Genomic DNA, 27,277 nt, shown 5'->3' with positions numbered 1-27,277 from the left:
CCATTTCACAACACACCTTCATCCCATGACACTCAGAAACTATCTGTTCACGTTGAGATCAGTTTCGAGAGTTCTACTTGCTCGAATTTGATTTCGTAAAGTCGCACGGGTTCTTTAACGTCTTAGCTATCTAAAAATATGATCAAAGTCATTGTCAGGTCTCTCATTCACTACCAGATATTCCTAGAACTCACTGACTCCGATTTCGTCCAACTGGACTAGGCTAGGAATTCTCAAGTTACTACCAAAAAGTTTTCTAATCCAATTTCTTTCTCCGATGGCTTTTCTATAATGACGGGAACAAGTCGTTACAATTTCTAGAACATTTTAAGGTCGTATAACTGATTTTATTCTTCAATATCTTCCATTTCCTCTCATTACCTCAAAACCCCCCGAAATCCCTAAATGTCTTCTTTTCCAAATTCTCTCCAAGGATCTTTAAGGAAAATTTTAGGGTTTTTTAAGCTTCAAGATCCCTTCTCCAATTCCAAGGCTTAGATTCATCAAGGTTTGTGGGAAGTTTATCAATGAATTCCTATTCATCCAATGGGTCCTAAGAAATCCCAATTTCTTTTTTAAAATTTCACCTAAATTTTTGGGTTTTGCATGAATTCTCATGGGTTCAATTGTTTATGACTAAATTCACTCTATATGATTTTATTATGCATGCTTGGATTTAAATTACATATTTTCAATGATTTTCATATGAATTCATGTTATATGACTACTTTATGATTATGAACTATGATTTGAGACTATGCATGCATCATGAAATTGAGGAAAGTATGAAGCAAGGATACTTTTGGACAAAGTATCGATATGTTTAATGAAAAAGGTTCCTTCAAATTGAAGTATTCTCATCATACAAGATTATCATGATTTAGATGCTTCAAGATAAGTCTCTCTATGAATATGTTTATGGAATCATGAATTTGGAAGGAGCTATTATATGATATGAAGTTTATGATTGGATTTGTATTATAAGATTCTTACTTTCCAAGTATTATAATTATTTCCATTGGGAGTTTATTTAGCCCCGAGAGGACTTTGGGATAAAAGTTGTCTCATTAGTAGAGGTCAAATCTCTAGTAGAAATCTGTTTATCTCATAACTACGTGCCCCCGTAGAATTTTGTCTCAATTGGACATAGATAGTGGATCCACCTAATCTTAAGAACATGGTACTTACCTTGGCAAGTAAGACTATGTTTTCTGTAAAACCTTGGAATCATGAAAAGGAAAGATTTCACGTTTTAGCCACTAGTTGTTGTGTTCTATGGATCCATTCTATAGGTTGTAGATACTTCTACGGACCGTAGAGTGCATCCGTAGGAAGTGGGTTAAGGTCTGAGAAATTTCAAGTCCTAGTAACTTGATCTACCATTGACCATGTCGAGTCGTGGGATGTTCTACGGACCGTAGATGGATTTCGTAGAAGAAATTCATACTTGGTGAATTTTTAGTGTAAAAGTTGAGTTTCTAGAGTTTGGGTCTACGGACCGTAGAAAGGTCTCGTCAAAGTTGCATGAATTTAAAGGTTTCAGTACTTGATCTATGGTTGACCATTACGGTCCGTCGAAAGTTCTACGGACCATAGGTCTGCCTGACAGTTATTTTAAAGAGGTATTTGGGTCTTTTCCTATGCACCTAATACCTATACTACATCGCTTTAACCTATAAAAGAGACCCTATAACTAAATTTACTCCTATAATCTACCCATTCCCTTTCATTTCCCTAAAAATTCCCAAAATCCTCTCAAGATCAAGGTAGAAGAAGCTAGGGTTCCCAAATCAAGTCTCATTTTTCACTATTATTTTGGGATTCAAGATCACGGCATGTAGGGAGTTTATAAATGGGTTTCATTCACACATTGAATCCCAAGAATTTCTTCAATTTAATTTCCCTAAATCAGTTAGGTTTTCATTAAGTTCCTCATGGGTTCTATTTGTATGGATTCAATTATTTGATTTTAATGATATCATGATAGTATCGACTTAATTACATGTTTTCCAATAAATTCCATATGAACTCATGCATGATACATGATTTTGACTATCAACTATAGAAGGGTATGAATTTATGAAAAGGTTATGAAGCTATGAGGTGACATTTTCACGAAAGATATGCATGATTTATGAAATTGAATGTCTTATAATCCAGGTTGCTTTAATATTAGCATCAACTAAATTGTGAAAGGTTTTCTCACATTAAGGGATCATGGTTTGGTGAAATGTTTTTTCTCACATCCATGATTCAAGATTTAAGGAGCTATTCTATGATGTTTAAGCTTGGATTAGTAACTTAATTATGCTCTTCCATGTATGATAATATGCTTATATTTATGACTAAATCCGTTGGAATTTTACTTAGCCCCGACATGATATTGAGATGGAGGCTCTCTAATTAGTAAAGGTCATTGTCCATAACTACGTGCTCCTGTAGGTTTGTCTTAAGTGACATAGCTAGTCGATTCAACTAAGCTAGAAGTTAAGGTCCTTGCCTTGACAAGTGAGGACATCTTTTTTCGGTGTGGGAGCAAGACACTAGATTTCATGTTATAGCTTATGTGGTCTATGTCAGTTAATAGTAAATATCCTACAAAACGAACTAAGTTACTTTTAGATATTCTATGAAGCTTTTCTTATGATTTAAATGCATTGACCATGTTCAAGTTTTTTGATGTTTCTTTAAAGGCTTTTACGATGATTAGCTTGGTCATGAATTTCATGCTTTCAATTATATCCCCTTATTAGCATGATTCATGTTTTTATGCATATCCTTCGTACTTTGTACATCCCATGTACTAATACATACTTCTGCCTACATTCTTTCACTAATATAGAGTGTGACGCTTCCTCTCCCTCCACTCGTGGCTGGTTGGTGATAGCTTAAGGATTTGAAGACGCGATGAGTCATCATACTCTGAGGACCATGTCGTCTTTATTAGTTTCATATGTATTTATGTTTCGGAAGTTGTATGTGGTGTACGAATTACATCCCGACCACTTCCCTTGATGTACTAGATGGCTTGTCATGACTATGAGGTTTCCGCTGTTAAATGTCAAAAATCTTTTATTCATTGATGAGATTCCTTGCTTTTTATCTATTATATTATGTATATGCATATCAAGTGGCTTGTGCAGGGCCTTTCGGGGTCTTATACACCATGTCACGTTTAGGGTGTACTTTGGGTCCTGGCATTTTCGGTAGGGGAAAGATACCATATTCCATGTTATTTCTCGCATAGTCTATGTCGGTTAATGGTAGACATCCCATAAAAAATAATTATGGTTTTCTCAAAAGAGTTTATGATTTGCCAAAGATGGTGATTTAAGCTCATGTTATGATTTTCAAATGTTGCATTTACCTTGTCTCATTATTTATGATTTTAGCTTATCAAGGTTTGATATGTTTTACTTGGCCGTGCATCATCATGTATTCAAGACTTAGCATGTTTCATATTTATGTTTATGCATGTTCCTCATATTTAGTACATTCAAAGTACTTATGCATATATCTCTTGTGTATATATTGTTTCATAATAGGATCTGATGTTCCTCCATCAGGCCGTGGCTAGTGGATTGATTTGCTTAGCTTGTGGAGTCCTCATGGTTCGAGGGCATGATCATACATTATGAGTTTCTTATTTGTTTCAGTCGTTTCAATTTTCATACTTATTTCGTGAGCTAGGGCTTGTTCTCACACCTATGATATAGAGGCTTGTTGTCAAACTTAGCATAATTTTGTATTTGTAGTCTTTGTACTCTGATTTTGGTATCATATTGATTTGAAGTATTGAGACTTATAATCCGCTCTATCTGTTTATTTCTATTATGTTGAGATCTTAATGTCATGCTTATGTCTAGTGGCTTGTTTAGGATCTTTTCGAATTTTATTCATCATATCACGTAGGGGTAGTTTAGGTCGTGGCACTAAGGGATCAGCAGGAATAGAACATGTTAGTCTACAAATTGGGCAAAATCAGTTTCAATGGAGAAATTACATGATATAGTTACTCATCAGATCCTAGTAAATGTTTATAGACATCAAATTAATAAAGTCCTCCTGTTGATCAAGCCTTATAAGGATATGTTTATGTCTCAAATCAACCTATTTTACATCCACCTTAGATATTGCAATACCTAGGAATTAGCATTCTAAGTTCCTCTAGATCAGGCCAATCATATAAAAAAGTTTCAACCACCGCAATTAAAGATTCTCTATGGTGTTCATTCTATCAACTTCATGGAAATTCTATTATTCTAGGAGATTTTCTTCACTAGTATAGGTTCCACCCCTGAAGTTGGAGCTTAAGTATGGACAGAGGCGTATGCAAGAGAGGTCATCGGGTTCACGTGAACCCATGCTCCCCTCCTAAAATCATATATAGTGGCATTATATTTTTAATTTTTTTTTTTAATATTGATGTGTGAACTCACAATTGAAGTATCATATAATGCGATGATAATTGAGTGCACCTCTCAGTGAGATTAGAAATTTAAATTTTATATCTATCTTGTATTATTTTTCTTTCTAAAATTGATTAACACCTCTCTAAGTGGTTATTGATAACACTTTTGGTGTTTAAATTAGTTAAGCATTTCAATTTTGGACCTATAAGTTTAAAATTTAACTGTTTTCAATGATACAAATTGTTAAATGTCAAACCGATTAGATCCACATTTGCATAATAGTGCACCCATCATCTCAAAATCCTGACTACGCTAATATATATGTGCTTTTTAAGAACATGTGCATACTATCTCTAGCTTTAATCCCGACCTTTGATCTAATAATTAATGAACTCTTATGTTTGCGACATATGTCTAGCCTTTTAGTTCCTGATGACTACACAAAGCTCGTATTGGTGCTCTTTATCTCTCCGATCAGACAAACACCTTTCCCAATTCCTATTTGTGGCACTTTGTGTTTGGACATGTGATTTCATCTTGTGATTTGAAATCATGAGATGAAATCAACATTTAAACATGTGATTTGAAATCATAAGATGAAATTTCAAATTCTTCAAAACGCTTGATTTGTTAGTTTCATATCATGATTTGAAATCATTAGATGACTCAAATTCTTCAAAACGCTTGATTTGAAAATTCATGATTTCACATTTTCAAATACAAAAATTGACTCACAAATCTATATTTGTACAAAACCTCCCACTATTTTATATCTACAGGATATTTTGCGAGAATACTAAAGGATAATATATTCACGGAATATGAACATGATGATATAGTTACTAATGATATTGACCAACAAATGACTCAATAAAATAGAGTACAGTACACAACTCATGCTCAATTTTATTTTTTTATTGAAGTAAAGTTTGATCGATAAAAATATTATACTTTTTTATAATAGCTTTGTTATGTTGTATTATACTTTTGCTATGAACTTTTGCTTATTTGATAAGATTGTATAAAAAAATTGGGGGCAATTTTTGAAAGTTTTCAAAACTTGTGATTTACTTTTATTAATCACTTTTCAAATAAATTTGTCAAACACAAATTGCATTTTTTTAAAAGAGCTATTTTAAGAAAGTGCTTATAAAAATAAGCAAATTTCAGCAACAATGCCAAAGAGGCTATGAAACTTATTAGTAGAGCAAGAAGGCATTTGAATATATGTATGGAACCATGCTGGGAAGAAGAGGGAACACTGGATCATGTGTCCTCACTTGTTTCCTCATGGTTTCTTCAAATTTTTGTTACCCCTTTGAAAATTATGATTAGAAAAATTGTCCTTTAAGCTCCGGACTCAATTATCCAACATCACAAAATGCTTAATTCCATTACAAAAGAAAGGTAGGGTTTAAAGGAAAAGGTTTTTCACTTCCATGTCCCAGCTCATCAAAACTTATTTTACAGCTACACGAATATTACTAACGTGTTTAAAGATCACAAGTTTCAAAAAAAGTAATAGCACCCACAAATGTTATAATATGTTTAAGATCATGTGTCAAATGTTTTCATTTTTTTAATTAAGTTTTGTGTCAAGTCAGACTATAACAATCAAAGTAAAACGGAACGAAGGGGAGTAGTAAAATTAACCAAGCAGCGGTAAAATCTGGGGTACAAGAAGAATTTCGAAATACGAAGGTAATGAAAACCCAAAATCTGACACCAATAGCGCAAAGCCTAAAACTTCAAATTACTTACTAGCTACCATCGTGAATTGAATGTTACCACAGCAACAAGAGTGATGCATTGGAGTTCTGTTAACAGCCTGAGGGAATCAATGGGAAATTCTTCTGATAACGACAAATCCGGAAGCCAACACTTTAAGTTGTTCCTTCAATAAAGCTTTACATGTATGATCTATAATCACCGTAGGATCAATGTATATGAATTGAACTGGGTTAAAACCTTCCTCCATGCCACAAAGTTCCTGGAACCTCCACCACTTGATGTAAGTTTCTATAACGGAAGCTCATTACAGAAGCTTATCAAGTTTAGCTTCCAAATCCTGCATTGAAACCATCTTGACAAGGTCTTGTCTATCCTCAGGTGTATATTCTTTTTTCAGAAGGGATAGCACTTGAACGTGTGCTTCCAATATATTAGTCCTGCACAAATATGAAAACGGAATTACAGGCTCAGAATCTTTTAAATGATGAAGAAGTACGAAATACAGAATTTGCAACAATACAAAGCATGACCTTTACACACGGAAATTAAATAAATGTGTTGTTTGTATATTTCCTCAATGCTTTGTCCTTAACCCACAGAATTTGAATAAATGTGCTGTTTTTATATTTAATTAATAATTACACCATTCTTGTAGAAAGCCAACGTCATCAGTTAAATTTTCTGGCATGCCACCTATGCAGAGGCTGTAGCTTATTGCAACCATAACTACATAATGAAAAGGAATCTGGGACAAAAATTTCAACAAGTTGTCTCTCATTAGGGAATGAACCAGATTATGCCTAACACTTCAGCATGTGTTTCACAGTCTAATACCCTTGGACCGTGGGTCATGGACTCCAGCGTTTCTGACCATATTTTCAGTGATAAATCACTTTTTTCAAATATTATTTATTCTCAGTCTCACTGTGTTGTTACTTTAGCCAATGGGATCTAACCAAAAGCAAAATGAGTTGAACAAGTTTATTTATCCTTTGTCACTCTAAACTCTATTCTTTATATTCTTGGTTGTCCTTTTAATCTTGTATCTGCCAGTCGTGTGACTTGTGCCCTATATTATGACATAATATTTCTTGATGATTCTTTTGTTATACAAGACCACTGAACAAGACAGACGATTGGCTTAAGAGATGAATCTCACGGCCTCTATTACCTTGCCTCTCCTAATTCTTCCACAACATGTCTAATTATAGATCCTCCGAACATTTGGAACACCGAGTTTATAGTGCCTAGTTTGTCTAGTCTATCCACATTAGATTGTGAGTTGTGTCAACTTTGAAAACACACCCACACTATCTTTCCACATAGTGCTCAGAGTCGTGCACAATATTTTTTCATTAATTCATTCTAATAGTTGGGAGCATAGTAGAGATGGTTCAACCTTAGGATGTTGTTATGTCATTAGCTTCTCATTGATGATTATTCAAGATGTACTTAGATTTTTTTAATGAAAGATCATTTGAAAGTTATTTTCTACATTCAAGAGATTTTGTGTTGAAATACATCATCAATTTGAGGTTTTTCTTCGTACTTTTCATAGTGATAATGCCTTAAAATACTTATTCTCTCAGTTTCAGCAGTTTATGGCTCACCATGGATTTGTTCATCAGATATCTTATTCATACACCCCTTGGCAGAATAGGGTAGCAGAGAGGAAGAGAGGTACCTCATTGACTGATCGCACTTTTCTCATGAATCGTATTCCTTATTCAGTATTGTTTACTTGGTTACCTCTGTACTCTCTTCCACCTTGAGTTTTTGAGAGCACATGTTATGTTCATAACTTAGCCCCTAGAAAAGATAAACTAACCTCCGAGGTCTCAAATGTGTCTTTCTTGGTTATTTTCAGGTTCAAAAGGGGTATCGTTGCTACTAACCAAATCTTTGTTGGTAACTTATGTCAGCTAATGTGTCACTGTTGTGGATGCATTGGAAGATAATTGAATTAAGTATTTAATTATTTTCTGAGTAACTTTCTTTATTATTCTAGAATAGGATTTATGTTTCATAGCTTCATAAGGATTAGGTTAAGCTATAGTTATTAGTTTGGAATAGAATTTAGGTTTCCTACTTTCTAAGGATTAGACTTCCTACTATTGTAACTGAAAAGGGTCATATTTGCCTTTGTACTCTAAGAAAAGAGCTATATTTACCCTTCGTCATACTTTTTTGATATATTTTCCCTTGTCGTCCAACTTTGGGCACATATTTGCCCTTGGGCAGTTAAGTATGATGTCACCACTTTTATCATCTTACGTGGCACTAACGTGGCTCCTACATGGATATATTTTTATTATAATTATAAATTTAACTCCTATTTAATAATTTATCCACCTAATTTGCAACTCGGCCCGCCGGTCGACTCAACAACTCGGTCTACGTCAATTTACGCTGATTCAGCATCCTCTGATTCGTCGTCGTCTCTCTCGTTACAACCTTCGATGCCGACGTTCCATCGCGTGTTGCAGCTGAGCTTGAAGTGTCGTTGTCATTACTTCGTGTGCTCTCGCCCTTGCTTGCCAAGCCTGAGCCTTTGCGCTCAATTGCACTGCACTCGCCTCTAGTTCGGTGTTTCGCCGCGCTGCTTACTCCATCTCTGCTTCTTTTTTCTCTTAGCCTTTGTGTCATTGGTTCCTCCACTGCTCCGATTAGTGCATGGTAGTAACGTTGCTTTTTCTCTGCTTACATACGCCTCAACTGCTCTCCTTATTGAGAGGATGGGTATTGGGTTAATGGGTTTTTAAATTGGGTAGATTAGATTTTATTAAGTGGGTTGGGTAAACTATTAAATAGGAAGTAAATTTTTAATTAATTAATAAAAATATATCCATGTACGAGACATGTAAGCGCCACGTAAGATGATAAAAATGGTAACATGATACTAAACTGTCCAAGGGCAAATATGTACCTAAAGTTGGATGGCAAGGGAAAATATATCAAAAAAGTATCACGGAGGATAAATATATAAGAGTACAAGGGTAAATATGACTTTTTTCCGTTGTTATAATAAGACTTCCTACTCTCTTCCATTGAACTCTAAGGGGTCGTTTGGTTGGGAATAAGTTATCCCGAAATTAATTATCTCGGGATAAGTTATTCCACCATATTCATGGGATATTACTAAATACCTCAAACCAAATGCAAGATAAAATAACCCTTCGGGGTGGCCCAGTGGTTTGAGCTTGGGACTTCCATGTTGGAGGTCTCAAGTTCGAAACCCCTTGCCAGCGAAAGCAAGGGGTTTGCCTTCTAGGTCGAGCTCGTCGCACCAGGCTTGCCTAGTGCGGGTTACCTCTCCTATGTGGTTTGCGAGCTATTGCATAGGAGCGGGGGTTTTACCCTGTGTGCACCTAAAGGGTAGCGGCTGCGGATTTCCCTTGTCGTCAAAAAAAAAATAAAAAAATGCAAGATAAAATAATCCAGTATTTTATTCGGTGATTGTTTTTTTTTTTGAAATTGGTAACTTTTTATATTCCTCAGCATTAAGGGCTATGCTGGCCACCTCCAAAAAAAAAACTGTTACAACAAAAGGAAAAGACTAAAAAGAAATACTTACAGAGATCCTATGAAGTCCACTAATTGGATCTCCTCTTCTATATCCTGTTCTTTACACCAAAAACCTAAAGTAGTAATTACTTTCCATTTGATCTTCTGTATTGTACACTCCTTTCCTTCAAAAATTCTCTGATTCCTTTCTTTCCATATAATCCACCATATACATGCTGGAACTGTTCTCCACCATCTTTTCTGACTTTTGCTGCCTCCCCTTTTGATCCAGCAGCTAAGAAGGTCAGAGGTGTGTTCAGGCATAGTCCAATATTCATTGGCTATGCTTGTAAACAGAGCCCACACCTGAGCAGTTACCTTACAGTGCATGAATAAGTGTTTGTTAGTCTCCAGAGCTTCTTTACAAAGGAGGCATCTGGATACTATGTTGATGCCCCTCTTCTGCATTGCCTCATGAGTCAAACATTTTTTCCTAGCAACCAACCAAGTGAAACACTTCACCTTGGCAGGAGCCACACTTTTCCATATTGTGTTCCAAGGTCCAATGGATCTTCCTGCACATCTTTTAAGTCCCCAGTTGTATAATCTATTCACTGAAAATACCCCATCTTTGTGATGTCCCCATGCTAATCTGTCTGGCTCTAGAGTAGTACCTGGGAATCCACCAATCAAGCCCAAACACTCCACCATTCCATCAATCTCCCAGTCATTTAGCAGTCTTCTAAATATTATATTCCAACCTTGTGGTGACCACATCTCCTCTATCTTGCTGTTGGTATTTGTGCATATTGAGAAAAGAATAGGGAACAAGTCCCTCAAAATCCCATTTCCACACCAATCATCTAGCCAGAACTTTGTTTTGTCTCCTCTACCCACCACAATTTTTGAGTTGTTGTTTAGACTCTCCCAAAGGTTTCTGAGGTGTCTCCTAAGGTTTCAGCCTCTTTTTAACGAGTTTAAGTTATATACAAAATAGGTTGATCTAGGAATTCGAACAAAGGCAAGGGAAAGTTGAAGTCAATTGATTTAGATTTTCTAGTTCATCAACCTGCGACTCAATCCTTCTCTAAGAATCCTAACAATATGGTATCAGAGCCTGACACTATGGGCAATGAGATCAATTCCAGATTCCAAGAACATGCAATCACAGAAACATTAATGGACTCTAAACTTGCAGTAATGGAATAATGCCTCGGCAAAAGAGTTGTCCAAATCATTCAAGAATAGTTTTTTTTAGAAAGGTAACATTAATTCAAGAATAATTTTCTGACTTGAGAATTGGCTCCTCAAAACCAGCAACCCAAGGAACTCAGTCGAGTAGCGCCCCAACGATAGGCAGACCAACAAATCATCCTACTAGAGGCAACACACTACATATTTAACTAGATGATCAAAATCATCCAACAAATGGTAATTCCCATTCGATAGTACCAAGGTATACAAGGATCCTAACAGCCACATTTTTAAAGTCTCGGCCTTTACGTCTTCTTTTGATCATCCTCATATCTCTAAGGTCCTATATCAACTTTTCCCGACTTATCATTGTCATCCGTGTCAAGCATCGGGCTCAAGATGATTCAAGTCCTGCGACAGACCATGCACCTACCACGAACTTGTCTCCTCCTAGCCAATCGATTACTCTTTATACAATCCACTTGTAATACTAACCCCGACTATACATTTTTAAGTTATCATCGTGTGTCATCACCCCATTATGCCTTTGTATCATCATCTATTTTCATCTTTGAGTCTACAGGTGAAGCACTTTTTCATCCAGAATGGTGACAGGCCATGATTGACAAGATGTCCGCACTGCATACAAGTGGCACTTAGGAGCTTGTTCATCTTCCTTTATATAAATCTATTGTTGGTTATCGTTGGGTTTATGCAATCAAAGTTGGTCCAGATGACAAGTTGATCAACTTGAGGCTCACCTTGTTGTCATGGTGTACTTGGATATTTGGGCTTTGATTACAACGATACTTCTCCCTCGTGGCTGAGATAGAATAGGTCTGTTTATTTCTTTCCATGGTTGTGTATCATTGACTCTTTATCAGCTAGACATTAAAAGTGTTTTTTTCTCCACGGCGACTTTGAAGATGAGGTTTATATGGAGTAACCACCTAATTTTATTGCTTAGGAGGAATCTAGTGCTCTTGTATATCGTTTCAAACCGTCTCCAAAAGCCTGGTTTGGTAAGTCTTAACACATTTATCCAATTGTTTGGCATGACTTGTAGTGAAGCTAATTACTCTGTGTTATTGACATTCGACTCTCAATCAGTGTATTTATTTGGTGGTTTATGTTAACGATATTGCTAATACTAGCAATGATCAGGACGGTATCACTAGTTTGAAGCAGCATCTCTTTCAGCACTTCCAGACTAAGGATTTGGGAAGATTGAAGATTTTTCGAGTATTGAGGTCGCTCCTGTCTAGGTCACATATTGTTATATCATAACGTAAGTATGCTTTAGATATTTTCTGAGTAAAATTATGTCTTGGAAAAGTAAGAACCTAAGTATGGTTACTCGATCTAGTTTGGATGAAACAGTTGCTCAGAGAATTGAAATTTGAAGAAATCAATCAAATGGAACTTGTATGTGATGATCAAACTAGCTTTAATATTGTGCCAAATCTGATGTTCCGTTGGAGGATTGAAGACATTAAGATTGAATGTCACTTCATCCGAGAAAAAGAAATACTCTCAGGCTAAGTTGCACAGACTCTTCACTTTCGATGTCAGACTCGTGTCGACACGACGTGGTGTGCGTGAGGGATATGTACCGAATATGATCAATCAATTTTGGATACTTTCGCCAAAATAGATAGAGAAATTTGACACAGATAAAATGATTTGTAAAATCAAAACAAAAGATAGGGTGAAATCATAATTTAGGTTTATCTTTGTTTATCATCAAAAGATATTTGTACTAATGAGTTTGCAACCAGACGGTGCTTTAAAGATATTTCCAAATCAATACCATTGTTGAAGTGCAATTAACTCAAGAAGACTGCAATGGTTTCTATATGATTTGTAATAGTCATGTTACACCTAAAAAAAATAGTAAGGAGGTGCATTTGTACTTGATAATAATCATACTCAAACTTGCTCTCAAAAGGTAGTGCATTCCTTTCCTTCCAAATAGTCCACCATAATTCAGACATATTTTTGTAACTCTACTTAAAGATATTTGAATTATTTTTAGCAGAATCCCCGCACTTGTATCTATAAGTGGATTCATATCTCCGAATCTTAAAATTTAAATCATAGAGGATCCAACCTCTAGATCTGCACCCGTATCCGACACCCGCAACTGAGTCCGAGCAACTTAGCTCTTGGGAGATACTGTTACAAGTTTGTGAAATCAAATAATCAGCTTGCACGTATTTTCACCTAGTCCCTCACTGGTCCTCATATTAGTAAATCTATAACAATCTCGGTATATATGTCTTACATGTAAAAGTACTGTAATGTATGGGCTCATTGTAGTAATGTGGTTTACACAACTCAATAATATGTTCCTGTGCCTTTACTTCTCACAAGTATAAAGATTTAAAAGATAAACAAACTAAATAAGTTCTATTACGCTATAACTGCACAAAAGATCTTACTTAATGGGTTTGAAAAGTATTGCACGTGTCGATGAATTCTGCAGATAGAGCCTCATTTTTACCAACACCCTAGGTAAATCTTCATCCATTGCTGTGTTGACCTGTGCCAAATAAATGGATCAGCATGTAAATCGAAAGAGAGGGAAACACTGACTGAATAACAAAAGATCAGCAAGCATGGTGTTTGTTGATTTAAAACCAGTATAATTGATTGGTTTGGTTATTTTGGTTCATTCAGCAATTTGTGTAAAACAAAAGCAGTGTTGATCAAAGGTTTTTTCTTTAATTCAAGAAAAAATAAGCTTATCTATCTGTTTACCTTCTGAAGGAGCTCGGCAATCTTTTCTGGTGAAGCAAAAGCATGCTCCTTGAGTGGCTTCGCAATCCCAGATTCCAGTTTTTTATTTTGACTACCAGATAATGCAACTTTAACAGCCGTAACCTATAGACATTTCATACCGACTAGTTAAAATCTTAAAAATGAATATTCATAAGGAAATCAACAAATCTGCAAAGTCGTTAAAAAAATCAGTTTTCCACTCTAACACTTAAGCTCACAACCACATTCAGACCTCTGATTACAAGTCCTATTACTTCTTCCCATGTCCATCAGTAATACATCTCAGGTCAAATAACAATGAAATTGATTCACCATGGGACAGTGTGGGGCCATACCACCACCACCCAATGCAAAAACCAACAATGTCGAGTACAATTGGGCTAATTAAATCACTTACGGTTTTTGTAAAATAGAGGGTCGCATTGTATTGAAAATCAGCAAAAAGACACTGATGGTAGCCATATTTACAGATTCCAAAAAAGCAGAACTATGTCCTATTTCATTTTACAAGGATTTTATGTTGTCTAGTAAGGAATCAGCATCATATAATTTCCTCTCATCCCATATATGTATTACTCCTCCAACATTCTTCCCTACCACCTTAACACACACTTCTCACAATACTACCTGACACTGCCATTTCAGTTTCTAAAAATAGTGTAAATTTACCCCTATTCTCTTGTGCCTATCTTGATGATGACCCTTTTGTTCGAGTCACTCATCCCTCTCGTTTTACAACTATTTATCCTAATATCCATTGACCACATCTTTTATTTCCCCCTATCTTCACCTCCTACCCCTCCTTTCCTTTCCCCTACCCCTATTCCTCCTTCCATACACCACTATGTTTCCCCTGCACTCTGTCACCACCTAATTCCTCTTCTCAAAGTTGTGTCAAGACTTGCTGCACCACCACCTCCACTTGACACTTGTTCTACGTCATGTAAGGGGTTCAACTTCACATAAATCTACTAGACTTCCAAAGTTAAAATATTTATTCCTGGATCATTTTGTTAACTTCTTCTCCCTTCGATGATTGCTATAGGTTGAGGATGTTCCTCCCTTCCATTTGAATTCCTCATTTCCCAATTCTTTGCCCAATGCTAGAGCCACCACATGTAACAATTCCTTCGGAACAAGTGTTTTTGACAGTTGCCCCCAATTATTGACATCAGTATACTATCCATTTTTGACAGTTGCCCCCAATTATTGACATCAGTATACTATCCATTCAGCCCATCCACCACTTCCACAAATCCCTCAACCTCCTTTTCCTCTTTAAGTTTAGGTAAACCCGAAGAGCACTTAAAAGTTGATGAGAACTCGATTAATTATTTATAAATAGTTCAAAGTTACACTTATAATGAATAAGATTACATGGGATGGAGAAAATGTTCTTCATCAGGAGAAGAAAAGGTACAACAACACACCCAATGTTAATCCCACAAGTGGGGTCTGGGGAGATTAGGTTAGAGTGCACACAGACCTTGGGAGGCAGAGAGATTGTTTCTTATAGGCCTTCGGCTCATGAAAAAAGAAAGAGAAAGTAAAAAAGCCAAGGAGAAGAGAAGGTACCCCGACAGCAATCATTAATTATTAAAAGAACAAAGTTGAAAATGTTGAAAGATTGCTCCTACAAATAAAGAAAAGAACAAAAGATGAAAATTGAAAACAATACTAACCTTTGTCACAAAAGAAAGCAATGGTTCCACAACTAACTTAGTCACTGACATAATGAACTCCTCGCAAGTAGTTTTCAGGCTTTTCTCCAATTCCTGCATTCAAAGAAGCTTTTTACAAATTGAACTTCTAAAAATTTTGTATTCACCATTCATATAGCCATTTTTTCACCCTGCCCAACTTTTTCCCGGGATGAGGGTTGATAAGGTCACATCTTTCCATGTAAATGTCATTATCCTTGTTTCAAAGAAAAGGAAGAGGGCAAGCAGATGGTAAAACAAGAAAGGAAGGATAACAAATCATCAAGCATAACTGGACAAAGAGGAGGACATAAACCCGTTTTACCACCCGTCCACCTGTACCTAACTATAAAAATTACAACATATCTAGTGTAGTCCCACCAAGTGGGGCCTGGGTAGGGGAGGGTAGATTTGTAGAGTGTACGTAAACCTTACCTCTACCTTAGAGGTGAGGTAGAGAGGTTGTTTCCGATAGACCCTCGGCTCAAGGCAAAAACAGTTCAGAAAAAGACTTGATGGAAGTACAAGAGACAATAGATAGTAACAAAAACAATAGATAGTAGCAGAACAGTACTACCATAAAATAATTACTATAATCAAACTACACGAAACCATAGATAGTAAAAAAATTCGAATAACAAGAAACTACAAGAGTAGTACAACAACCACTGGTAAGGGAAAAAAGACGATGCACTCCTACCTACAAGCTATGTTGCTCGGACTTTTCAAAAATTTCAACGGGTGCGTGTCAGATTCGCCAAAAGTAGTGCATTTTTGGAGAGTCCGACATGGGTGCGGCATCAAAAGTGAAGAGTCCGCGCAACTAAGCCTACAAGTATGGATGCACTCCTACCTACTAACCTTTTACCCTAATTTGTGTCCTCCTCGACACCTTCCTATCGAAGGTCATGTCCTCGGTAAGCTGACACTACAACATCCTATCTTATCACTTCTTCTCAATACTTCTTTGGTCTACCTCTATCTCTCGTGAATCGATCCATAGACAACCTCTCACACCTTTGCACTAGGGCATCCATGGATCTCCTCATCACATGCCCTAACCATCTCAACCTTGCTTCCGACACCTTGTCTCACTCACCTTGTCTTGAATATCCTCATTTTTAATCTCATCTCTCCTAGTATACCAACACATCCATCGCAACATCCTCATCTCCGCCACTTTCATCTTTGGAAGGTTAGAATTCTTGACTAACCAACACTCTGCCCCATACAACATAGCTAGTCTAACCACCACTCTGTAGACTTTCCATTTAAGTTTAGGTGGCACATTTTTATCACACAAGACTCCAGATGCGAGCTTCCATTTCATTCACCCTACACCAATATGGTGAGCGAATCCTCTTCAATCTCCCCATTTCCCTGGAAAATAGACCCAAGATACTTGAAACTACCTCTCTTTTGGATGGCCTATGTATAAAGCCTCACTTCTACATTAGCCTCATGCATCACATCACTGAACTTGCATTCTAAGTATTTAGTCTTGGCCTAATTAACTTGAATAATTTAGACTCCAAGGTTGGTCTCCAAACCTCTAAGTGATTTTATTTGCCATAGAACAAAGGTGAAGAAATAAAATTGCCTTAACAGAATAATTGGGATAGAATACCAGTCCGAAACCAATTTTAAGACCTTTGCATGATCTTGTGAATTCACAAATTTGTTGTAATGGATGCATCTAGGAATTTCACCAATAATGTTGATGGAACTCCAATTTGGCATAAATTGATAATTTATTTGATTTATCAAAAGAAAGATTGTGAAGTTCATGAATGACTAAGAAAATTGACATGAAAAGAACAAGAAAATACAAAGGCATAATACATAAATGTGCCCTTTAACTTGGCCTCGGTGGCATCTCTGTCTTCCAACTTAGGGTGGACAAGTAAGCACCTAAGCTTGCATAAAATTGAAAAAGTAGACACATGAGTCCAACAAATGAACTCAAAAAATTCTAAAGAAGAATAAATGGATTTATAATAAAAAGGATGCTATAAATATTCTGAAATAAGCATTGTATGTGTATTATGCCACATTGGACATATGTATCTACTTGTTCAACTTTAAACAATTTTAAGTGTCTAGTCCACACCCAAAGTTGGAGGGCACAAATGCCAATTGAGGCCAAGTTAAAGGGAACGTTTATGTATTATGCCAAAAAAACAAATCTAAAGAAGAAATGGAACTGAACGGCATCCTAGAAACACCTGTCCAGATAGAATTTACCCAAGGTCAGAAAATTAAGCACGTGAATGTCACTTTGTTTCCATCCCTGGTTGTGTAGAAAGGAAGATGAATTCCATGAGAAGCAAGTTCCCAATAAAGGGCATGACGGAAAGAAAAAAGCTCATCCGGTGAAGTTGCAGGAGCTTATAAAAGATAAGGAAGGTGGGGGATTAGGTGTGAATTTTAAAATTCCATAGTAGAAATATGTAAGTGATTATGGAGATGCAATGATAGTAGAGAGGTTGATGAAAGTGGTCAGCTTTAATACTTTTTGGAACCTGGGTTCCTTGATGATAACAGGGTGGATTCACAGATTTGGATTGCCGGTGAGGATGGCAAATTTTCTGTAAAGAGTTGTTATAGTTTAATGCAGAACCAAATAGGCCATTGGGACTTGCATTGGCATTGGAAAATGTCGTGGAAGTCCTTAGAACCTCTTAAAGTTGCCTGTTTTGGTTGGATTGCAACCTAGGGAGCATGCTTAACTCAGGACATGTTGCAAAGAAGAGGAATTCATTTGTGCAGCAGATGCTTTTGGAGAAGTCCCAGGACTTTGGAGAACATCTCTTTCTGCTTTGCAGCCATATACAGCAAAATATGGGATCTTTCTCTGAACACAAGTGGAGTGCATTGGTTGAAGCCAAGGAATGTGAAAGATTTGCTGATATGTTGGCAAACTCAGAAAGTCAGGAAAAATCTGAAGAAAATCTGGAAGACTATGGGTGTGTTCACTGTTCAGTATGGAGGATTACCAATTTTCCATGTTTGGTTGGTCAGAATTTTTGGTAAAATAGTTTTTCTAGGAAAATAAATTCCTAAAAAAAAAAGGAAAATGACTTTCCAAGTGGAATTAGGGAAAACAGGTTCTACAAGTGACATTTCATGCTTATTGTGTCCTCCACGCCCTCCAACACACCTTATCTCCACCCCATCCTCGTAGCCCCCACCCCCACCACATCACAGCCCTACCCCCATCTTCCATAGTATTTGTCTAGATTATATATAATATTTTTTACTTACGTACGAACACAAAAAAATAAGTAAGAAACCCACTTGGTATCTTTTGGACCATGTGGCTGGAAAGAAATAATAGATGGTTTTTTGAGAACCAAAGGAGCCACCTAGCTTTTATAAGAAGAGATGTCTTCAAAATTTACACTTTTGGTGTAAGATATAGTAGATAGCTTAGATCAGCTTATGAAATTTATAGGTGTTTTGGGATGTAACTGGTACAATACAGCTATCCAGGAACTTCTAATTTTCTGTTTACCTCCTTGGTACTTCCTTTTATGAAACCTTTACCTGATCTAATAATAATAAAAGAAAACAATAAGGACCATACCGCACCCCAAGTGATTTGAACTAGTAAGGGTTTCTATGGGACAAAAGAGGCCCAAAATGTTTTCATAAAGTCATACATGATACTCACCTGCTAAATTGGAAGAATCAATAGAAGTCCGTGCATCATTAATACAACCCCAAAAACACCGAATCAAAACCACGGTTAAGATTTATATAGGGAAAAAAAGGACCCACGAAAGTTAATAAATGATACTCTGTTAATTAGAAGAAACATCTTTCATAGGGTATCTTATCCCTCTAAGAAAGGGCAAGAACATAACAACCATATAACTTATATGTTGGTATTTTTAAGAGATAGTGCAGAAAAAAAGGGTTGAAATGGTCTCTCATTAATTTCTTCAGCAAAAAAAGGCTTCAAATAGCCAACTTAAGCACAATATCTGCATAATTTAAAGTTCAAACAACCTAAAATATATCAACAACTAAGCAAAACCTAAAAGAAATTTGAAATTTAAATCATCCTAAAACTTGCAACTTATTTTGCTAAAAAGAAAATTACTGAAACAACTAAAATCATTTTTCAACACTCCTCTGCTTTAGTTGTTGCAATTTTAGAAAGTTGCTCCTCAATTTTTTCTTCTATTGTTCGTGCTTGAGAATTGTTTTGGGCATGTTGAACTTGCACACTTTCATCTATGTTGCTCAGACTCTTCAAAAATGTCAAAGGGTGCGTGTCGAATTCGCCAAAAGTAGTGTATTTTTGGAGAATCCAACAGCGGTGCGGCATTGAAAGTGAAGAGTCCACGCAACTTAGACTTATGTAACATAATTTTCTTATTATTGTTTTTCTGCTTTTGGTTTTGTGCTTAAAAAACACCCTCACTAACTTTGTCTTGACCGAAAGCTTTTATGAAAATACTTGAACTTCTACATTGATAGGATTTGGAAGAAGTGTTTGTAAGGATCGTTCTTCCATTACATCATTCCATAAATCACAAGTTTCAAAATATGATTTCATTTTCACAAACCAAATCTGATAGTTTTCATTGGTGAAAATTTGTGAGGCTTTGAAAGAAAGATTGTTGCTTGCCATAGTTGAAAATAGCTTGTGCGTTGAAAATAAGCACGGGTAAATGGGTTAAAAATAGCCCACAGGTTTAAAGTGGATTGAAAACAGCCCTGAAGGTTAAAAGTGAGTTGAAAATTTTGCCTTGATGGATTAAAAATGGGTTAAAAATAGTTCTTTAGAAGAACTCACAGATCCACTGTTGGCTTTCGCTTAAAAGATGGGGCAGCAGAAAAGGGTTGAAAATGTCTCTCAGTAATTTTATTAAGTATAGGAGGGCTTTAAATAGCCAACTTGAAACACAATATTTGCATAATTTAAAATTCAAACAACCTAAAATATCTCAACAACTAAAGAAAACCTAATAGAAATTTAAAATTTAAATCATCCTAAAACTTGCAACTTATTTTGCTAAAAAAATTACTAAAGTAATTACCTCGATTTTAGGAGACAATGAAAATGCTCCCAGGCACTTTTATCGAGACTTCCTTTTAAAAGACCCCTTCAGGGTCTCTGATCCCTTTTCCAGTTGTCTTCAACCACCGGAATCTTCCCTATCCTTCGTTTTCTTTAAAAGCCTTTTTTTCATCATGGAAAATCGTATTTACTTTAGACTAGGTGGGAAATCTTTTGACATTACAGAGACTCTAATGTTTTCTGATACATGGTTTGAATGGGTGGAAAACTCTAGGTACTACACTAGGAGGATGACTTTGAGCAAAGGGGCTCTGGGTTGGCTATGCAGAAGGTTGCGAGAAGCATCAGAAGTCAGGGGTAAAATGTTTAAGACATGGAGAGGCAGAGATGTTTCAACTAATATCTTTTGCTCCTTGAAGTTCAACAAGTTTGGCCGTTTTTTGTCGATCATTACGGTTAATGGCCAAATGAGGTCTGTTATTATTATTCCAGAAAACAAGGACAATGAGGGGTGGGTGGGACTTGCCAGTCGGATTGAAAGCTTCATTAATAGGAGGTCTTTAATGCAAGCTGGTACTCCAGCAGTAGGGGAGATAAATCATCCTTCAAAGAGGGGAGAAGGTAGCTACAAGGATGCTCTCTATAAGAATAGATGGATGGTGCAGGAACCAACTATCTCCAAGGTACAAGGCACTGTGACAGCTTCTTCACACCATGATGGAAAGGATCTTTTACAGAGATGCCTAGTAGGAAGCTTTCCAGATTGCAACGAGATGCCAACAAGAAATGATGTGAGAAGGTGGATCCAACAAACTTGGAAAGGAGTTTACCATATCCAGGTTTTCAACATGAATGGCATTCAATTCCTGTTCGAATTCCAGTCGAGGAAAGATGCACAACACATTCTTCTTGGTAATTGGAAGAGACAGGGTAAACAACTTGTGCTTGACTGGTGGTCTCCGACATCTGGGGCTTATCCAGCCCACACCACCTTTCAATGGTTTTGGATTCGAGTACTTGGTCTAATGTGGGGGATGGCTTGCAACAGAAGAAGAAACCACGATAAAAAACCATCTGCGATGGGCTCGAATCAAAGTGAAAGGCCCCATTGAAAATATTCCCAGGGAAGTTGAAATTCAAGATGGTGGTTTGATTTTTTCCCTTCCAGTTTGGGTTGAAGCTCCGGCAAGATTTCACAGATCTGAGGTGGTTGAGCTTGACAGCCAAGAAGTCAGTCCTAGGCTAGAAAAGGAAAGGGATAAAGCTGCTAACTCCATAAAGTAAATGTTGACTTCCCAGGGATTAGGGCAAAGGAGAGAGAGAAAGGATCTTGTGGATAATGATATGCATTTAAGGAATGTTGTGGGGTCCAGTAGCCATGTGGATAAAGCTGCTGATGCCATAAAGCAGATGTTGACTTCACAGAGAATTGGGGCAAGGAGAGAGGGAAATGATCTTGTGGATGTGATGGGACATGCATACAGGGGCCCCACTGCTGCAGGTCAAGTGAAACCCCAATCAAATTATTTGGGCCAGCCGACCCATTTAAGTAAAAGCTCAACAAAGGTTGTTGAGCCTTTTATTAAAGATATTAACAATTGGCCAGTTAATACAGAATACTCTATCAACATGCATAGAACAGAGTATGTGGAGTGAAGTGTCAAGAAGAGCTATTCAAACGAAATCTCTGCAGCTGTACGATATAGAGAAGCGTCGTTCAAAGTCGATTATGTCGGAAATAAGGGAGACAAGTGATAAAACTAAGGAAGGGGAGGTAAAGGGGAATTCTCAACAATTAATTCCTCTTAGTGATCCGACACCTCTCAATTGTGATGCCTCTGAATGCAGAGGGGAAAACAAACCAATGGGTACAAGACAATATCCTCCGACTCAGCCAAATGTTTGGAATGTCTTTTGATGGTTGTTCTGGGGAAGCTTTGACCCTTCTGTTAAAAATTGATCAAAGAAGGGAAAAGGAAGGCTCCTTAGCCTCGAGTGCTACAGAACATAAGGACAATCAGATAATCCCTAAAGAGCTCAAAAATTTGATCTTCGATGTGAAGTTCAAGGATGGAGAACCTAGGAGTGAATCTAGAAGTGGGGGGGGGGGGGGGGATTATGCCACCCAGTTACAATGAATTTAAAATAAAAATTCTATCATGCAATGTTAGGGGTTTAAACATGGAGAATAAAAGAAATTTGGTGAAAAGCAGAATACAACAGGAGGGGGTAGATATTATAGCTTTGATGGAGACAAAGCTAAATGGGGCAGTGGGGGATTATATACAACAATTAGGGGGGTATAGGTGGATGGGGGAATATGGCTGGAGAATGTTAGGGGTTTAAACATGGAGAATAAAAGAAATTTGGTGAAAAGAAGAATACAACAGGAGGGGGTAGATACTATAGCTTTGATGGAGACAAAGCTAAATGGGGCAGTGGGGGATTATATACAACAATTAGGGGGGAATAGGTGGATGGGGGAATATGGCTGGAAGCGATCGGCAGCAAGGGTGGAATTTTATTTTTTTTGAGAATGGTAAAGTTGTATTCATCAGCAATAAGGGTATGCTGGCAACCAACCAAAAGTAAAAAATAAAATTCAAAGGCCAAGTAGTCATGATTACAAAGAGCCTAGAAATCTACTACCTGATCTACTTCATATATACCCTCCTCTTTACACCAAAAAAATAGAGTATTAATGCATTTTTCTTTAACTTTCTGCATTGGGTTAGTAATATTCTTAAAGCACCTATTGTTTCTTTCCTTCCAAATTGACCACCATATGCAAGATGGAACTAGATTCCACCATTTTTTCTGTGTTTTACTCCCCCCTCTTCTCATCCAACAGTTTAGTAGGTCAGCAGTATGCTCAGGCACCACCGAAGGATCTTGAATAATGCTTTGAAACATATACCATATCTGGGAAGTCACTCTACAGTGAAGGAACAAATGATTGTTTGTTTCCTCCTTCTCATGGCAAAAGAAGCACCTAGAAACAATCTGAAATCCTCTTTTTTTCAGTCTCTCCTCAGTCAGACATGCTCTTCTGCACACTGACCATGTGAAACACTTTATCTTGGTTGGGGTGTTGGATTTCCAAATTTGTTTCCAAGGTCCAAAAATGCCCCCCGGGTGTGTTGCCAGGTCTCTTTTGTACATTCTTCCAACAGAAAATTCCCCATCCCTATCATGTTTCCATTTGATTGCATCAGGATTAGTGTTGAGTCCCGGAAAATCTTCCAACCTTTGCAGTAAATTGGCTACTCTATCCACCTCCCAGTCATTTAAGAGCCTCTTAAGGGTTATATTCCACCCTTGCTGAGACCACATCTCAGCAATAGATGCTCCAGGGTTGTCGCAAAAAGAGTACAAATCTGCAAAGTCCTCCATGAGGGAGTTCTGTCCTATCCACTTGTCTTTCCAAAAAAGGATTCTAGTCTCCTCACCCACCTTGTAGCATATGTTCCTCGCTAGTTTTGGCCACAAATTTCTGATAGATCTCCAAACTGAGACCCCATAGGTGCTGGTCACAGTGTTGGATGTCCATGAATCAGTTTGTCCATACTTGCTAACAATAACATCCTTCCACAGAGCCTGCCCCTCTTTACCAAACCTCCATAGCCATTTTGACAGTAAGCACCTATTTTGCAGACCTAGATTCTTAATGCCAAGACCTCCTGATTTCTTGCTTAGTTAGGCAGTTTGCCATTTGACCAAGTGAATGCCCTTTCCTTCCTTGTTGCCCAACCAAATAAAATCTCTCCTTAGTTTATCTAATCTATCTTCCACCTTTGCAGGTAAGGGGAAGAGAGACATAACATAAGTAGGGAGAGCATCTAAGACAGAATTGATCATTGTTATTCTTCCTCCCAGAGATAGGTATTGTGTCTTCCAGGTGGCTAATTTTTTCTCAGTCTTCTCCACAATTCCATCCCATATTTCTAATTCTTTGTGGTTGTTACCCAACGGCATCCCTAGATATGTAGTTGGGAGATTTCTTATCTTACAACTCAAAATATTTGCTAAACACTGGATGTTAGCAACTTCCTTGACTTGAAACATGCTGCTTTTTCTCCAGTTCACAGAAAGCCCTGACACTGCCTCAAAGATTACTAATATTATTCTGATGAAACACACCTGCTCAGCCTTGGCGTCACAGAAGATCACAGTATCTTCTGCATACAGTAATTGACAAATTTGTAGATCTTCCCCAGCTTGGTTGCCCACTTTGAATCCTTTTAACCATTTCTTCTGAGAGGCCACCAGTATCATACTATTAAGTCCTTCCATAGCTAGAATAAAGAGGAAAGGAGAAAGAGGATCACCCTGCCTCAACCCCCTTTCTGAGGGGAAAAAACCAGCAGGTTCTCCATTAATCAATATAGAGAACCTGACAGTTTTAATGCAAAATCCTATCCACTTCAGCCATTTCTCTCCAAACCCCATTTGTCTCAGGATATTAATAAGGAAATCCCAGTTCACATGATCATAGGCTTTCTCAATATCAAGCTTACACATGATTCCTGGGGTTTCACCTTTAATCCTTGAATCTACACATTCACTAGCTAATAGAGCTGCATCTAGGATATGTCTGCCCTGTATGAAGGCCATTTGATGTTATGTGGGACAAAAGATCATGGAAAGGGGAGATGGTGGAATATGGGAACCAATCAATTACTTGTAAATTATGTGGAGTTAATCAAGAACTAACTTGGTTTCTCACAACAGTCTATGCATCTTGTGATAGAAATGAAAGGATGGAGTTGTGGGAAGAATTAGGAGCTATGAGGAGTCTGTGTGAAGGACCCTGGGTAGTATGTGGGGATTTCAATACTACTAGGTTTCCTTCCGAGAAAACCAACTGTATCAGGCTTTCTAGAGCCATGATAGATCTGTCCAGCTGTATCAACGAATTGGAGTTGATTGACCCCCCTTTATTTGGGGGCTCATACACTTGGAGAGGAGGGGAAAACCATAGGAATGCCTCCAGGATTGACAGATTTTTATACTCGTTCCCATGGGATGACATGTTCCTTCAAATTAGGCAATGTACTCTACCTAGCTTGGGGTCTGACCATAATCCCATTGTCTTAATATGTGGGAATAAGGCATTCAGGAGATCTTATTTCAAGTTTGAAAAGTGGTGGCTTAATGTAGAGGGTTTCAAAAGTAAAGTTCATGAATGGTGGAGCTCCTTTGAAGTGTCAGGAAGACCGGACTACAAACTAGCTACTAAGTTGAGGCTTCTTAAAATAAAACTGAAGGAATGGAGCAGAGAAAATAGGGGGAACTGGAAGGCAAGGAAGGAGCAAATTTTGAGTCAGATAGGGGACATGGAAGTTACTCAAGAGTCAAGATCTCTTACTGATGATGAACAGATACTAAAGGTACACTTGGCCATGGAATACGAGGAGGTGGCAAAAAATTAAGAAATTTTTTGGAGACAGAGGTCCAGAATTCAGTGGATCAAGAATGGTGATAAAAATACGAAGTATTTCCATAGAATGGCAACAGCTCACAAGAGAATCAACACCATTGAGTCATTAATGATTAATGGTGAGTTATTTTCCAAGCCAGTGGAAATCAAGAACTCTATTGTGGATTTTTACCACCATTTGTATAAGGAGGTAGAAAATTGGACACCGTCACTAAATATTCTTAACGTACAGAGAATAACAATGGAGGAGCAGATCTGGTTATCTAGAGAATTCAGTGAGGATGAGGTGCTAGAAGGGATAAGATTGTGTGCTTGTGATAAAGCACCTGGGCCTGATGGTTACACCATGGCCTTCTTACATGCATTCTAGGAAACTTTCACTGTCACCAAAGTTTTGAGAAGAGTTTCAATGCTACCTTTGTGGCTCTAATTCCTAAGAAGGTGGGGGCAAATGGTCTAAGAGACTTCAGACCAATCAGTCTCATTACTGGGGTTTATAAAATAATTGCCAAAGTGTTGGCAGAAAGGCTGAAGAAGGTGATAGACAAGCTAGTCAACAAAAATCAAATGGCTTTCATTAAAGGGAGACAAATAATGGATGTTGCTTTAATTGCTAGTGAATGTATTGATACTAGGATTAAATGAGATGTGCCAGGGGTAATGTGCAAACTGGATATTGAAAAAGCCTATGACCATCTTAATTGAGACTTCCTGATCAACACTCTTAGACAATTGGGTTTTGGCCCTACATGGCTCAAGTGGATTGAGTACTGTATTAAAACCACCAGGTTCTCCATTTTGGTTAATGGAGAACCTGTAGGTTTTTTTCCTGCTGAAAGAGGTCTTAAACAAGGAGACTCTTTGTCCCCTTTCCTGTTTATCATTGCCATGGAAGGGTTGGACAGTTTGATGAGGAGAGCTTCGCTAAACAACTGGATTAGGGGTTTCAGAATCAAAAACAGGGTTAATGAGGTGATGGATATGACTCATTTATTGTATGCGGATGACACAATAATTTTTTGTGAAGCAGAGCAGGAACAACTCTATCACATCAGAATTATTCTGGTAATTTTTGAGGCGTGCTCTGGACTTTCATTACTTCATTCTTTCCATATCCCTCTCATTTGTTCTCAGTTACTCATCAAATGGCACTCAGTTCATATCTTTAAGTTCGATCATTGACAAGGTTCAAAGAAAGGGTGGGCCATTGATAAAGAATCGATGGAAAACCACAATGCTAGCAGATGGCGGGCCTCCGCTTTTCTTTTCATTATTGAAACCCGCCAGTTATTATTATTATGAACTCAAATAAAAGGACAAAATTTAAGGTGAACTGGAGAAAAAGTAGCATTTTTCCTATTAAAGAGGTCCAACAGATTCAAGCTTTGGCCAATATATTGAAGTGCAAGATAGAGAGGTTGCCTACAGTTTATCTAGGTCTGCCATTGGGTGCTAAGCATAAAGCAGTTAGCATCTGGGATGGTGT

At 37.4% G+C, this 27,277-nt stretch overlaps 2 protein-coding genes across 2 annotated transcripts in view; one reads left to right on the top strand and one right to left on the bottom strand.

The window, feature by feature from the left end:
• LOC125823308 (26S proteasome regulatory subunit RPN13) overlaps window positions 1-27,277 on the top strand; it is a 406,586-nt gene that overhangs the window by 246,840 nt on the left and 132,469 nt on the right. The gene's annotated exons all lie outside the window — the stretch shown is intronic.
• LOC125823315 (conserved oligomeric Golgi complex subunit 3-like) overlaps window positions 6,056-27,277 on the bottom strand; it is a 44,315-nt gene continuing 23,093 nt past the window's right edge. Inside the window, exons 21-24 of the mRNA XM_049502706.1 lie at window positions 15,305-15,397; window positions 13,602-13,724; window positions 13,283-13,383; window positions 6,056-6,580 (exon numbers count right to left, since the gene is read on the bottom strand). Coding sequence (XP_049358663.1) covers window positions 6,448-6,580; window positions 13,283-13,383; window positions 13,602-13,724; window positions 15,305-15,397 — 450 coding nt within the window. The 3' untranslated portion in view covers window positions 6,056-6,447. The remainder of the gene's footprint in view (window positions 6,581-13,282; window positions 13,384-13,601; window positions 13,725-15,304; window positions 15,398-27,277) is intronic.

The sequence above is a fragment of the Solanum verrucosum genome, unplaced genomic scaffold, assembly GCF_900185275.1.
Source record: "Solanum verrucosum unplaced genomic scaffold, falcon-dt-bn FXZP01000214.1, whole genome shotgun sequence".
Classification (NCBI taxonomy): domain Eukaryota; kingdom Viridiplantae; phylum Streptophyta; class Magnoliopsida; order Solanales; family Solanaceae; genus Solanum; species Solanum verrucosum.
This window is presented reverse-complemented; position numbering and strand designations above follow the sequence as displayed.